Source organism: Motacilla alba, chromosome 4 (genome assembly GCF_015832195.1).
Source record: "Motacilla alba alba isolate MOTALB_02 chromosome 4, Motacilla_alba_V1.0_pri, whole genome shotgun sequence".
In the NCBI taxonomy this organism is placed as follows: Eukaryota; Metazoa; Chordata; class Aves; order Passeriformes; family Motacillidae; genus Motacilla; species Motacilla alba.
In genome coordinates, this window is record NC_052019.1 from 48,207,790 (window position 1) to 48,219,858 (window position 12,069).

The 12,069-nt window shown below is 37.7% G+C and overlaps 1 protein-coding gene across 2 annotated transcripts; it reads left to right on the top strand.

Annotated features, from left to right (window-relative positions):
* The first annotated feature begins 767 nt into the window (after window positions 1-767).
* Window positions 768-11,961, top strand: BDH2 (3-hydroxybutyrate dehydrogenase 2). Of its 2 annotated transcripts, none has more exons than XM_038135291.1 (10): window positions 768-822; window positions 2,249-2,329; window positions 3,834-3,912; window positions 5,800-5,896; window positions 6,428-6,536; window positions 7,704-7,764; window positions 8,458-8,571; window positions 9,096-9,154; window positions 9,857-9,949; window positions 11,142-11,961. In XM_038135291.1, exons 2-10 carry the CDS (start codon window positions 2,258-2,260, stop codon window positions 11,193-11,195), a joined length of 738 nt encoding a protein of 245 aa, XP_037991219.1. In that variant the 5' UTR covers window positions 768-822; window positions 2,249-2,257; the 3' UTR covers window positions 11,196-11,961. The 2 variants fall into 2 exon arrangements, with proteins under 2 accessions (XP_037991219.1, XP_037991218.1); XM_038135290.1 differs by having other exon boundaries at window positions 783-858.
* The last annotated feature ends 108 nt before the right edge of the window (window positions 11,962-12,069 follow it).

The window sequence follows — 12,069 nt, forward strand, 5'->3', positions numbered from 1 at the left end:
AATTATTACTTGCTTGGAGCGACTCGGTTTGGTGATTTTTCTGGTGATTGAACTAAAAAAAGCACAAACAGGTGCAACATTGCAACAGGTGGCTGAACTTAGTGGTGGCAAAAGCTTAGGGACAGAAGGATAAATGCTTTTAGTGTATTAAGTCATTACAGGTTTTTTTTTACTGGGGAGTTGATTTAGAAAGCCTTAAAAGCTATCATAGTTTAGCAGAAAGGCAGGATAAACTGAACTTTTGTACATGCGTGTCCCAGTTTATCCACAGAAGTAGCTTTTCTGAGAACTAACTGATGCTTAAACAGGACATCAAATTCCTTAATAATACTATCATCTTTAAGTCTAGTGTGAGCTTATAGCTAAATTAGTTTGTCCTAGAATTTTTCACTCTAACGACATTAATTCTGCTTTAACATATGCAAGTTAAACCACTAGAAACAAAAGATACATTGGCAAATCGCCAGTTGAACAACAATAAAAAAAATAGTCACATAAGTTTTGTCCTGGTTTGGAATTTGATAGTTTATATTGCAAAAAGACAAAAATATTGCTTGGAAAAACAGATTTGTGACCTTTTGGTGGGAATTCCACGGATCTCTTGAATTCCCATTGCAAGAGAGTCAGCTAATGCTGGTGATACTTTTGTGTCCTTTCCTGTGCAGGAGAAAAATCGCACTTTTTTAAAATCCTGAGCTTCACTAGATGGCAGCATTTCAATGTTTCAACAGGAAATTACGTTCTAGAGAAACTTAGCAGTTGGACTACAAATCCCAACAAGCAGAGGAGGCAAAAAAAAATAGAACTTCCTTTTGTACGAAGGTCGGTAAATATAACAAAGCTATTTGAGATCTCTTGGTGAGTGACTGTATTAATATTTATTTGTAAATGCTTCATAGAATCAGTATGGCAAAGGTTCATAAAACCTGATTGTTAGATTGAAAAATGTATTTGTAATGCATTTTGCTTCCCACATGTTAAGGAGATTTGGGGAAGTACTTGAACTGGTCCAGGTGGCTTTTGGAAAGAAAAGAATTTTTCCATTACGTTGCTTCAGAAGTCTAATTTGTTGAATCTCTAACCTTCAGGGAAACAGTTTTGCTGCAACTTTTGTCAGGAAAAATATCTAACAAAACAGAATTTCTGATCAAAATAAGAGAAAATAATAATTTATGAATAAAGTAGGATATTAAATTTGACTCAGTAATCTGAGTCCCAGCATGGATTTGAGCATCTCTAGAGGACAGCACTGGCTGCTAACATAGGGAAGATTACAGCACCTTTATTTTAATTTCCTGGTGAAGTACTTGGTGTGTTGGATTTATGTGTGTATGTAAAAACTTTGTTCCTATGACACCTTTCCACACCCATATATCAACACAGACAGAGTTGCTTGGAGGATTATGAGAATGCAGCTTTGCATATGGGGAACCCAATTAAACTCCAGATACTACGCTGTGACTTGAACACAGGGACCTCACTTTTTACGGAGTTCTTTGAGACTTGGCCTTTGTTGTCACTTGTTGGCCTGCATTTTTGGATGTGTATTTTGCTAAACCTAACACAGCACTCGAACAGGGCTGTATTTTGCCTTTTGGCTGCTCCATCCATACTAAGGCAGCAGCTCCTAGAGGTTCCCTACTGCTCAAAACACATTCAGTGTACACTGAGAACAGGGAACAAGAGGCAAGGCTGGGGACTTTAATCCCCCACATTTTCCTGCTTCACTGGGGCTGGGAGCCTGCTGTGCTGGAAGATTCCATGAACAACTGAGGGCAGATACCAAGGCCAGGGCATTGTGTAGAATGTAGAATTGCAGTCTAGGACATTGAAAAGTTTGTAGCGAAACAGAAGACAGACCTGCTTTCTGAGAATACCGTGGATAGTGGAAACACTAGATTACGAATTATTGTACTGCTGTTTAATCCTGGCTTTTTTTTTTTTCACATTCAAGAAAAAATACAATCCAATTATTGTTACAATGAAGCTTAACTTCTGAGCTCAAATACCTTTTGACTTCTTGATATCCTTTATGTATAACTAAAAAAAAAAAAAAGAAAAGGTGGGGCAGCCCTGTCTCTCAGAAGCCTGGAAAATGGAGGGTCACACAGCGCACAAACAGGACAATTGTGATGGCAGAGGTACACCCTGGATCATGTCTAGTTTTGGGAATGTATCTGCAGCTGATTCCTGGGGGTGGTGTTGGCTTATCTTTGTTAAATGTCTGTGCCATCCCATGCCTGTGCAGGTCAGCACCATGGGGCGGCTGGATGGGAAGATAATCCTGTTGTCTGCGGCAGCACAGGGCATTGGCCGAGCAGCTGCTATTGTAAGTTGGAATATGTTTGTTCTGCTGGGCCTGTGCAAGGTCTCTCATTCTAGGTTGTCCAGTGACACCTGCACCAAACCAGTTCTTGAATTAATAAACCATAGATGAGACCAGAACTACCCAGTGAAAAAATCAGGGTATAATGTAGCAACTGTGCTGTATCATGCAGGCTTTGTGCTGTTCCAATTCATGAAAATCTTCAACTGTGAGTGGAGATGTTACACAAGGATAAGAACAAGATTTGAGGAAAGCTGCATCTGCTTTTCTAACAATATATAGTTGGTACTGCCTGTACCTTTTATTTAACATCTCTGTTGCTTTGTTCTGGGAGAAAATAGAGATGATAGAGGGAATATTTCCTGGTCTAAGGCTGGATACTGTGAGGATCCCCTACAGTAAACCCAAGGTATTTTACCTATATTCATGACTGACATAACCAAGTTCACATGATACTAACACATGGTTCACAATGTAAGAAACCCTTTACAAATTTTGTTTGATTACTGTTAAACAGAATTCAAGGTACGTATTAACTTTCCAGTTAGCTTACAACTCCTTTTGACCAGTTCTTCTCCTGATACTTCCCTTTTCCATGGCAAATAAAAAACCCAGTGGAGTTATCTTGCTATGTCTAATGTAATTGACAGCTCAACAGCTCCTATAGCATTTTTGCCAGACTGGTTAGTTTCTCATGCGTGTAGCTGAGAACACAGAAGACTGCTGATCTTGGCTCTTACATGAATCACTCAGTCCAAGGAGCAGGTAATCCTCCTGATGGTTTCACTTTGTAAATACCCAACCAGCCATGGAAGGCTGATATGTTTAATGTCACTATCCTCTTAAGCTGCACTTGGGACACCTGTTTTGAAGATATGGGGCTACAGTCCAAGATGTCAGAATACTTTTGACAGACTTGACTTCAGTAGCTGTTGATTTATCAGTAATCGCAATAAAAAGAGGCTTTTGAGGAGTCCATCAAGAATGAAGCAATGTCTCTGGTTAAATACCAAAAGTCATGCTGCTTTTAATATTGTTCTATTCCAATTACTTGGATACAAAGGATTTTGTTAAAAAAATCCTGGTTTACGACTTCTGCCTTTACATGTCATATTTTGTAACTTTAAATTTAAATCTAACAATAGATTTAAATTAGAGTTAAATTACTTAGATTGAAATCTAACAATACAGACAGTTCTAACCCTACTGCTTACTAGTGCAGCTAATCAGGGCAATAATAATATCCATTATCTTAGTCTGGTTACTGTTCTTATATTTTATTTATGGATTCCTTCCTTTAGGGAAAACACCTTAAATCTGTCTTATCACACAAAGTTACACAGTTGTGTGCGACTCCCTGATATGCCCAGAATGAAAACTGAGAGATAGCTGCCTTCAGCTTGGCTTGGCTTCTATTTCAAGCCAAAAAGCACCTGAAAAAAACCCCAGATTTTATTTCTGGTATGACCTGGAATATCTAAATATAAACTGCTTCTGTGTTCTCCAGGCTTTTGCTAAAGAAGGAGCCAAAGTCATTGCTACAGATATCAATGAGTCAAAACTGCAAGAACTGGGGAAATATCCAGGTAAATGGCCTACAGCAGGCATTAGTTTTGCTCTTACAAGTTTTGTGTAGGCTGTCTGAGATTCATTTTGAGGATAGGAAAGTTTGAAAAAGACAGAATAAAAGAAACTATCCAGACTAGTTCTTTTGATGTTTGCTGCGCTGTGAAAGAACAGAGATTTGGCATGTAAAATATTGCAACATCAGTATATCAGAGTATTATTCCAGACATGTGGAATAACTGATTTTCTTGTGTCACAGAAGTTGATGTTTGCTGAAAGCACCCATTTCAGTTACCGTTTGGCTTCACTAGGCTAATCATCAAGTGCATCACTCTGGAAGGCATGGAATGCTTTTTTATCTGATCAAGAGAACATCCCACTATACAAAAACATAGACCTAGTGCTTGCATTTCTATGGTCCATTCTTGGCTTGTCCTTTTAATGCATTCCTTACTGTCCTGTAGAATCCATATGTCTTCAGAAATTTAATGCTAGTGATCCTAGATACTCCTATTCTGTTGGTACAAATGTTTAGGCCTGAAGGGTTTTTTTTGTACTGCCACCACAGGAACTTGCTTCAAGGAGCAGGTTTTGTTCAGAGGTATATAATCACAAGTGGGACATTACGTTAAAAAGTATTTTTTCAATATTGAAATAAAAATAAGACTTGGATATAGTTTACAACTGAAAATGCTTCTAACTTGATTTGAGAGAAGAAAGTGGATTTAAAGAATTCCTATTGTCTGACAGTAAAATACACAAAACCACAGCTGGCACAACTTTTAGCATGAATATCAGGCTCTGCCAACTGGAGTTCACAACAAGAAATCCCTTTGTAATTATCTGGGAACTTGAGGGCTTTTCAGGTTCCTTCTGAGGGTATTTGGGAAAATGTTACATTTTTTTTCCTCTGCTAGTATGCTCACAAGGAAAGAAATAATTTTCCATATACTCAGAGCCATTTCCATCCTTTAGACATATGATTAGTCAATCTATAATTCATCAAGACTTGGCACTTTGAGGTCTTTGAATTTTATCCAGGAGAGGTAATTCCAATGTGATGTTAATCACTATCCTGTAGCCTGATCGAATACACAAATCTCTTCAAAAGTGTCTCTACATTTAACTAAGGCACAGAAAGCCTTTTCATGGGCTTGTTGCTTTGGTTTCCAAAAAGCCCAGGATTTTATCCATTTCAAATCAAGTTCTCCTTTAACAATACTCATATGCTTTACAGGCAGCTTTACAGTGTTTCATGGAATCATATCTGCCGGGTTAGACTTTGGGAGACCATCTAGTGCTCAAAGTGGCACTGGTTAGAGCAGGTTGCTCAGGGCTGTGTTTAATTAAGTTCTGAACATTAACTTAATTAAGTTCTGAAGGTTCTAAGGATGGAATTTCCTCCGCAGGACCCTGTTCCAGTGTGACTGCCCTCATGATTTTAATAGCTTATGCAAAATAGTTTTTCCTTATTAATTAAATGATATAAAGCTCATTCATAATATCATCAACTACACATGAGAATGTGGCATGTAATGGCACTGTAAGACACATGTAACTAGTTCCAGGTGTTATTCTATGATAATGAGCATGGAAGTTCATTATGATTATATAAGTTCTATAATTCTTCTGTGTGAGAGTATAGAGAATTCAAATTTATTTGGAGTGTTTTTACTACTACAAAAGGTAGCTCATCTGCTTGTGTAATGCTGTATAACAATTAAAAGAGTTGATAATTTTAACTCCCTCCTGAAATTTTAAATTGATGATACGCTGTCCCAGATTAACCACTGCACTAACTTAATCATTGAGTGAATTGAATCGTAAGTGCTATTCTCAGCACATCAGAAAAATACTCAGCTAATCCTCAATCAAATGCATTGAAACAAATGCTGACTTTTTTCTAGGCATTCAAATACGGGTTCTGGATGTCACCAAAAAGGAGCAGATTGAAAATCTGGCCAAGGAGATTGAAAAGATTGACGTGCTGTGTAACATTGCAGGGTAACCAGATTCTCTTTGCTACTACTCTTTTTCCAGTTTTCCCTGTCCTCCAGAACTACATTCTATTACTTCAATGCATTTTATTTATGTTTTAATGGATTTTATGCTCTTAATACAAACCTTCATGTGTTTTCATCAAAACTGAACTTTTTTGCACAGCCATGTAACCCAGACCAAGATAGAACAGCTCTGGAACTTGTTTTCCTCACTCTATGGGTATCCTACACTGATAGCTTTGGCCCTTCTAGCACAACAGTGAACAAAGCCTGACCATCTGCTAATGCTTTTTTTTTTTTTTTTTGGTTCTTCTATTGCCATCATTTTGTTGCATGTATTGAGTCTGCTTTGTGTTCTTGACACTTATCAGAAGAAATACACTGCTGCTTGCATTCTTCAAAGGAGCTCTTGTCCCCCTCTTTTCAAGGTTGGAGAAGTTAATTACTACAAAATCGTGGTGGAAAAAGGGCCATAGAAATGTAAACCACAGGCGTAATCCATCGTAATGTAATCCACTTCATGCACTCATTTTAGGTTTGTTCACCATGGAACCATTCTGGAGTGTGAGGAGCAAGACTGGGACTTCACGATGAACCTCAATGTTCGCAGCATGTACCTCATGATCAAGACTTTCCTTCCAAAGGCAAGGCTTGGCTGCCCATGACCTTTAGTCTCTGCTGCATTGTTTAAAGTGTGACAGATCAGAGTTGTTGCCACTGTGACAATATACAAAATACAAGTGGTGCCACTTTGGATAGGGAAGCCCTTAGATTTCAGTGATCCTACTGTAAAACATTCTCTGCATTGCGTAATACTTCAAGTAGCCAATTTATATAAAGGATATACTAGAGAAGATTTATTTGGGGAGTTGGCCTGTGTAAACTAGCTGAAATACTTCAGACTTTATGCAGAGCAGTGATGGAATCATTGCAATACAGTGCTAATGTATTATACTACAGCACACAGCTGCACAATGCCACTGCTACAAAGTATTAATAAATCATCTATATTAATATGAATTTTATACAGCTCTGGAGACTATCTTGTGAAAAAATTCAGGGATGATGATACTATCATGCTGATTAGAGCACAACAGCTCAATGACTGTAGCAGCTCAAAGATGCTTCTTGGTTTTACATAATTACTAGGTTTGGGTCTACAAAACCTTGTGGACTGAATAAGGTGTTTGCATTCCCCTAAATGCAAAGGCCAGATTTGAAAGCTGTGACCGTGACTGGATGATAACTACTCTTTTCAGTATTGTTCCAGTTCTTTTTGTTTGGTTGGTTTGGTTTTTAGCTTGTTTGGGGTGAGTTTTTTCTTAGCTGAACTTAATTTTTGACGTTCAGGGTCTTTTAAGAACTTCAGATTTTAGGATGCCTAAAAAGGTCAAAACTTAAAGAAAATTAGCTACAATTCATAGATGCTAGAGTGCTGTGCTTTAGTCTTTGCCAATACAAGAAGAGTTTGAGCGGGATCAGTGAGTTGCTGAATTGGTAGATGGTGTGGGCAGATGTCTGTGTGGTGTAACTTACTGTCGTGACAGAGGGCAATGACTGAGAGGTGGCAACTTAAGGAAAAAACCTTTCCTGGCATTGTCTTCAATCCTGATGTGGCTCGGGGAATGAGTGAGAATTTCAGACTCCGCTTTACTGCTTCAATCAATGGCACCTACCCGTGCCAATTGAGCTTCGTTGCCCTGTGTATCTAGTGCGTGTAGGGTTGTTCTGTGAGTTGCTGTGGGCTATTTTGCTGAACCTGCAGATGACAAAACAGTTTTCATTTGAGTGACATAAGTACTCTTTTGCAGATGCTTAAACAGAAATCTGGAAATATTATAAATATGTCTTCTGTAGCATCCAGCATCAAAGGTCAGTAGCTTGCTAAGAGTTCCTTATATAAATCTTTAAGGTGATGGATGTACAATATAAATATTGTGCAACCTTGAACTTAGAGGACATTCTAAATTCAAAGCTCTTTCTAAATCCTATGGTGGGATCAGTTAGGAAAAAAAAATGAACACATTCAACTCAAACATAAATGCAAGGACACAGATGGAAAATTGTAGAAACTCCAAGATCCTTACCTCTGAGCTTTTTCAATGTTTTTTAGCCTCCTTTTTTACCAGTACGTATTAACTGAAAAGGTATTATTTCCAGTGATATCTTGGTATATATGTTCTTCAGAGATATAATGAAAAAATTGCAATTATATAAGTGCTGTAACTATGCTTTCAAAATAAGCCTGATCATGATGGATTTCTACTGTTCCTAAATCTTTGCTGCTTGTTACATTTTATAGACTAGTCCCCAGACTTACACTATTGAAAGATTGTGTACTTTCCTCTGATGTGTACCTGAGCAGAATTCTGGCAGCTGGTATTCCAGCTAGCCTGCCCTTACGGAGAGGCTACAGCTGCTACAGGAAATGCTGGAGTCCAGAAGCAGGTGCATATTGAACAATCTTGGCTCTTTGGTTTTTTTCCTTTATAACAATCTTGGCTCTTTGGTTTTTTTCCTTTATAACTATGTTTCTGTGCTGCCTTGACACGGACCTTCTGTTAGGAGTTGTGAACAGGTGTGTCTACAGTACTTCAAAGGCAGCAGTTATTGGGCTAACAAAGGCTGTGGCTGCTGATTTCATTGAACAAGGCATCAGATGCAACTGCATATGTCCTGGTAAGTGTTCTTACATTATCCTGTGATCTAGGAGCAGATGCTAGAAGGCCAGATTAAATCTGGCTTTTTTAACAAAGAATAGACTTGCAAGTGGTAACTGAAGTTACCAACAGTCTACAAGAAGAGAGCATGCTTGAAAGGCTTAATATAGAAAAGTTGTTATTCTGTGGTTAAACTGGATGTTTAGTCTGATTAACCTACTATCCGCACTTTATAAATAAATTACACAGTAATTGAATATTTTTTTTTCAAAGATGCAGTCTCAGAAGTTAGAAGCAGGCAAGAGCTAGCTAACAGTCTGACCATTGTTTAACCATACAAAAAGTATTGAATCTAATTCTCAAAACTCTTGCCTTCTACAGAAATTTAAAATTCTGTGCTCTATTGGTGGCTTTGCAGTCTTTCTCATGAATTATATTACAAAGTTACACATAGGTGTTAAGACATACAAATAGAACAAATAAATTTTTGTCATGATTGATGATGCAGTTAATTTTTAACAGTGAGTTTAAAATTTTGCTTAGGAACTGTTGACACGCCATCTTTACAGGAAAGAATCCAAGCCCGGCCTAACCCAGAACAGGTGAGAAAGCAATTTATTACCTTGGTCACATATATATATGTTTAACTCTCTTTTTAAAAAGAATATATAGCTGCCCTTCTGCCCATATTCAAGAATGTCCTCAATTTCAGAGTACTGTGGATAACTTAACTTTGCTGTCTCCTTTGAAAGTGTGGTCAGCTTGAACTTGAGGCCTTACAGCCAGACCAGAACTGAAGCCTCAAAAGGATAATATTGCTTAGTGAATGCAGAGGGCTCTCATCCAGGGAAGCTACTCCAAGTGTTGGTTACAGTATCCAGTGCAAAAGCAGAGGACGTTTTCTATTGTGGCATGTGTCAGCCACAAGGTAGCGCAAAAGCAGTACAGACAGAGCATTCTGGCCTATGCATTTCCACATTATTGGGGATGCTTAACCATTCTTATGAGATAATGGCAAGTTCTCATTCGAAGGACATGGGAATATCCACCACCAAAGGAAGAAGGATTTTGTTGGCTTTATTCTGGAACCGGAGATTTAGCTGCTTTCTACAAGTCACCTAATTTTTTTCAACCCTAAATTGACATCCCTGTTGATTTTATGTTTTTCCAGCTTTAATTCCCTACTTAGTGCACTAAAGGAAGTTATGACTAGAGGCCTGTTTCCAGTATTGCTTTGTAGATGTCAGTAGGTAAAAGTAATTGGGTTTTTATTTTTGATATACCAAATGCTCTTGCATATCCAGGCATTGAAGGACTTTCTGGCCAGACAGAAGACTGGCAGGATGGCTACTGCAGAAGAAGTGGCCCATCTCTTTGTGTACTTGGCCTCTGATGAAGTAAGTATAGACAATAAAATGTCCTGTCACAGAATCCCATGCTACTTTGCTGCTTCACATTAGAAAGAAGGTATTTGTTTCAGGACAATTTCCATTCTCTTGGAGCTGGATTACTACAAAAACAAAACTATGTTATTTTACTGAGTTTATCCTGCAATACAAAAGGTATTCTGAATGTTGACAGTGACTGCAAGGCATTATGTATTTGGTGCCATAGCCTGGTGGTTGCATGTCACCTGAGCAAATTGACTGACCCCAGGTCATCCTGAATGGTGAACAAAATGAGCTTGTCAGCTTTACCAAGCTCACACCATGGCTAGATCATGTTTTAAGGAGGTAGAATTAGTGGAGCTGCTGGAGATTTTAACTAATGCTTAGGAGGAATTTGCCATCTCAGCATAAGGAAAACAACAGACCCGCTGTGGTTGTTACACACCAGACTCTTGATGACCACTGCAAACAGCACCAACACTAATGAGCACACACCAACGTTATTTCAGCTGCAATAAATTTACTGAGACTGAAAACTGGACTGGATTTGTCTGGACATGTCCAGCAGTCCTAGTGTCCATGTCAAAATACTTCAATGGATTTAGTTCAGTATTAATGTTGCTATCTGTCAGTAGTATGTTTCTCAGTTTTGTCTTGGTTTTAGTAAGAAATGCTAATAATTTTTTCCAGTCTGTTCACAGAGTTTTCAATGGTATGTAAACAGAATTCCATTTTTTCAATGTATTCAGCATGTTTCAGCAGTGACATAGGGAAGAATGTCAACAGCTCAGTGGCTTACCCCACTATCCATATAGTCTGAGTTTTTAGTTAGGTCCCATTATAATTATTGGCCAACCTGGTCAGATTCTGCTCAGCTGAACAGACCTAATAACATCACAGTCTGAGGAATTTACTCCTGCAGGTAAGATATCTAAAGTCTAGCTTTTGTAAATTTGTACTCTCAGGATGCATTCTCATCTTAATGCCTCTAGTAATACTTTTGCCACACTTCCTTGAATTAAGTAAAAGGCTTCAATTTCTATGTTTGTTTCTATTTAGATATTATATTACTTACTCAGCTATTTTTGTAAAACAAAAAAAAAAGTGTATAAAAAGGAGATTTTTTAATTTAAAGTGTTTCTCTGTAATTAACAGCTGTGAAAAATTATTTGAAATCATTGTTTATTTTATGTAATTTCAGTCTGCCTATGTGACTGGTAATGAACTAATCATCGATGGAGGATGGAGCTTGTGATTGACTCTGCCTGCAAATGGAAATTCATACTATGATGGGCAAAAAATGAGGATGGTGTTTCTTGCAGAGATTGAGATCATGCATGTGATGTCTTTCCAAACAAATTTGCTGCTATCTCTAGATGGATCTTCCTGATTAACTTTTCCTTAAATAGAGAAACACTAGAGTAAAACATACTTCATGTGGCTTCAATTTATGGCAACTCCAAAAACATGAAAGAACAGCAGCTTAATGTTTAAGATTTCAGGAGGCCAAAATTATTATTCAAGTTATGAAATCTGAGTTGTGTTTTAAGCAAAATCTGAGTGAAGGGAATTAACTATTATCTTTATTCTCACCTTATGAGGTATTTGGAAATTAAATACTCACAATTAGATTTTCATGTACAGGAACAACTATGCAAGGGCAATATTCTAGCAGGTATAGATGGGGGTATATGTGAGAGGAGTATTCTTAAATACATGGGTGGATCTTTATTAATATGCTTGACTTGTAGCACAAAAGCAAAAGGATTGGATTTTACCACTCTAGATAGAGACGATATATTGGTCTCCAAAATGATGTACTAATATTGGACAAATTCTGTAAAATCTGTTGCTAGGTGCTACACTTTGGTGCTCTATGCATTATTCTCACATAGCTCACACTAAAGCACAAGGCAAAATTTCTCTGAAAAGGACTGTTTCTACAAGAGTATGTGCTGATGTTTTTATTGCGATAGCACGTGGTAGCTTTGATTCATGAAATAGAAACCTATGATTGTCAACCTATTATTTCATACTCTGGGAGAAAACATAGCTCCTGACCCAGAGATCTAAAACAATGAATAACCTGAATTCACAAAGCATTTGTTTTGCTAACATACTGCTTAAAA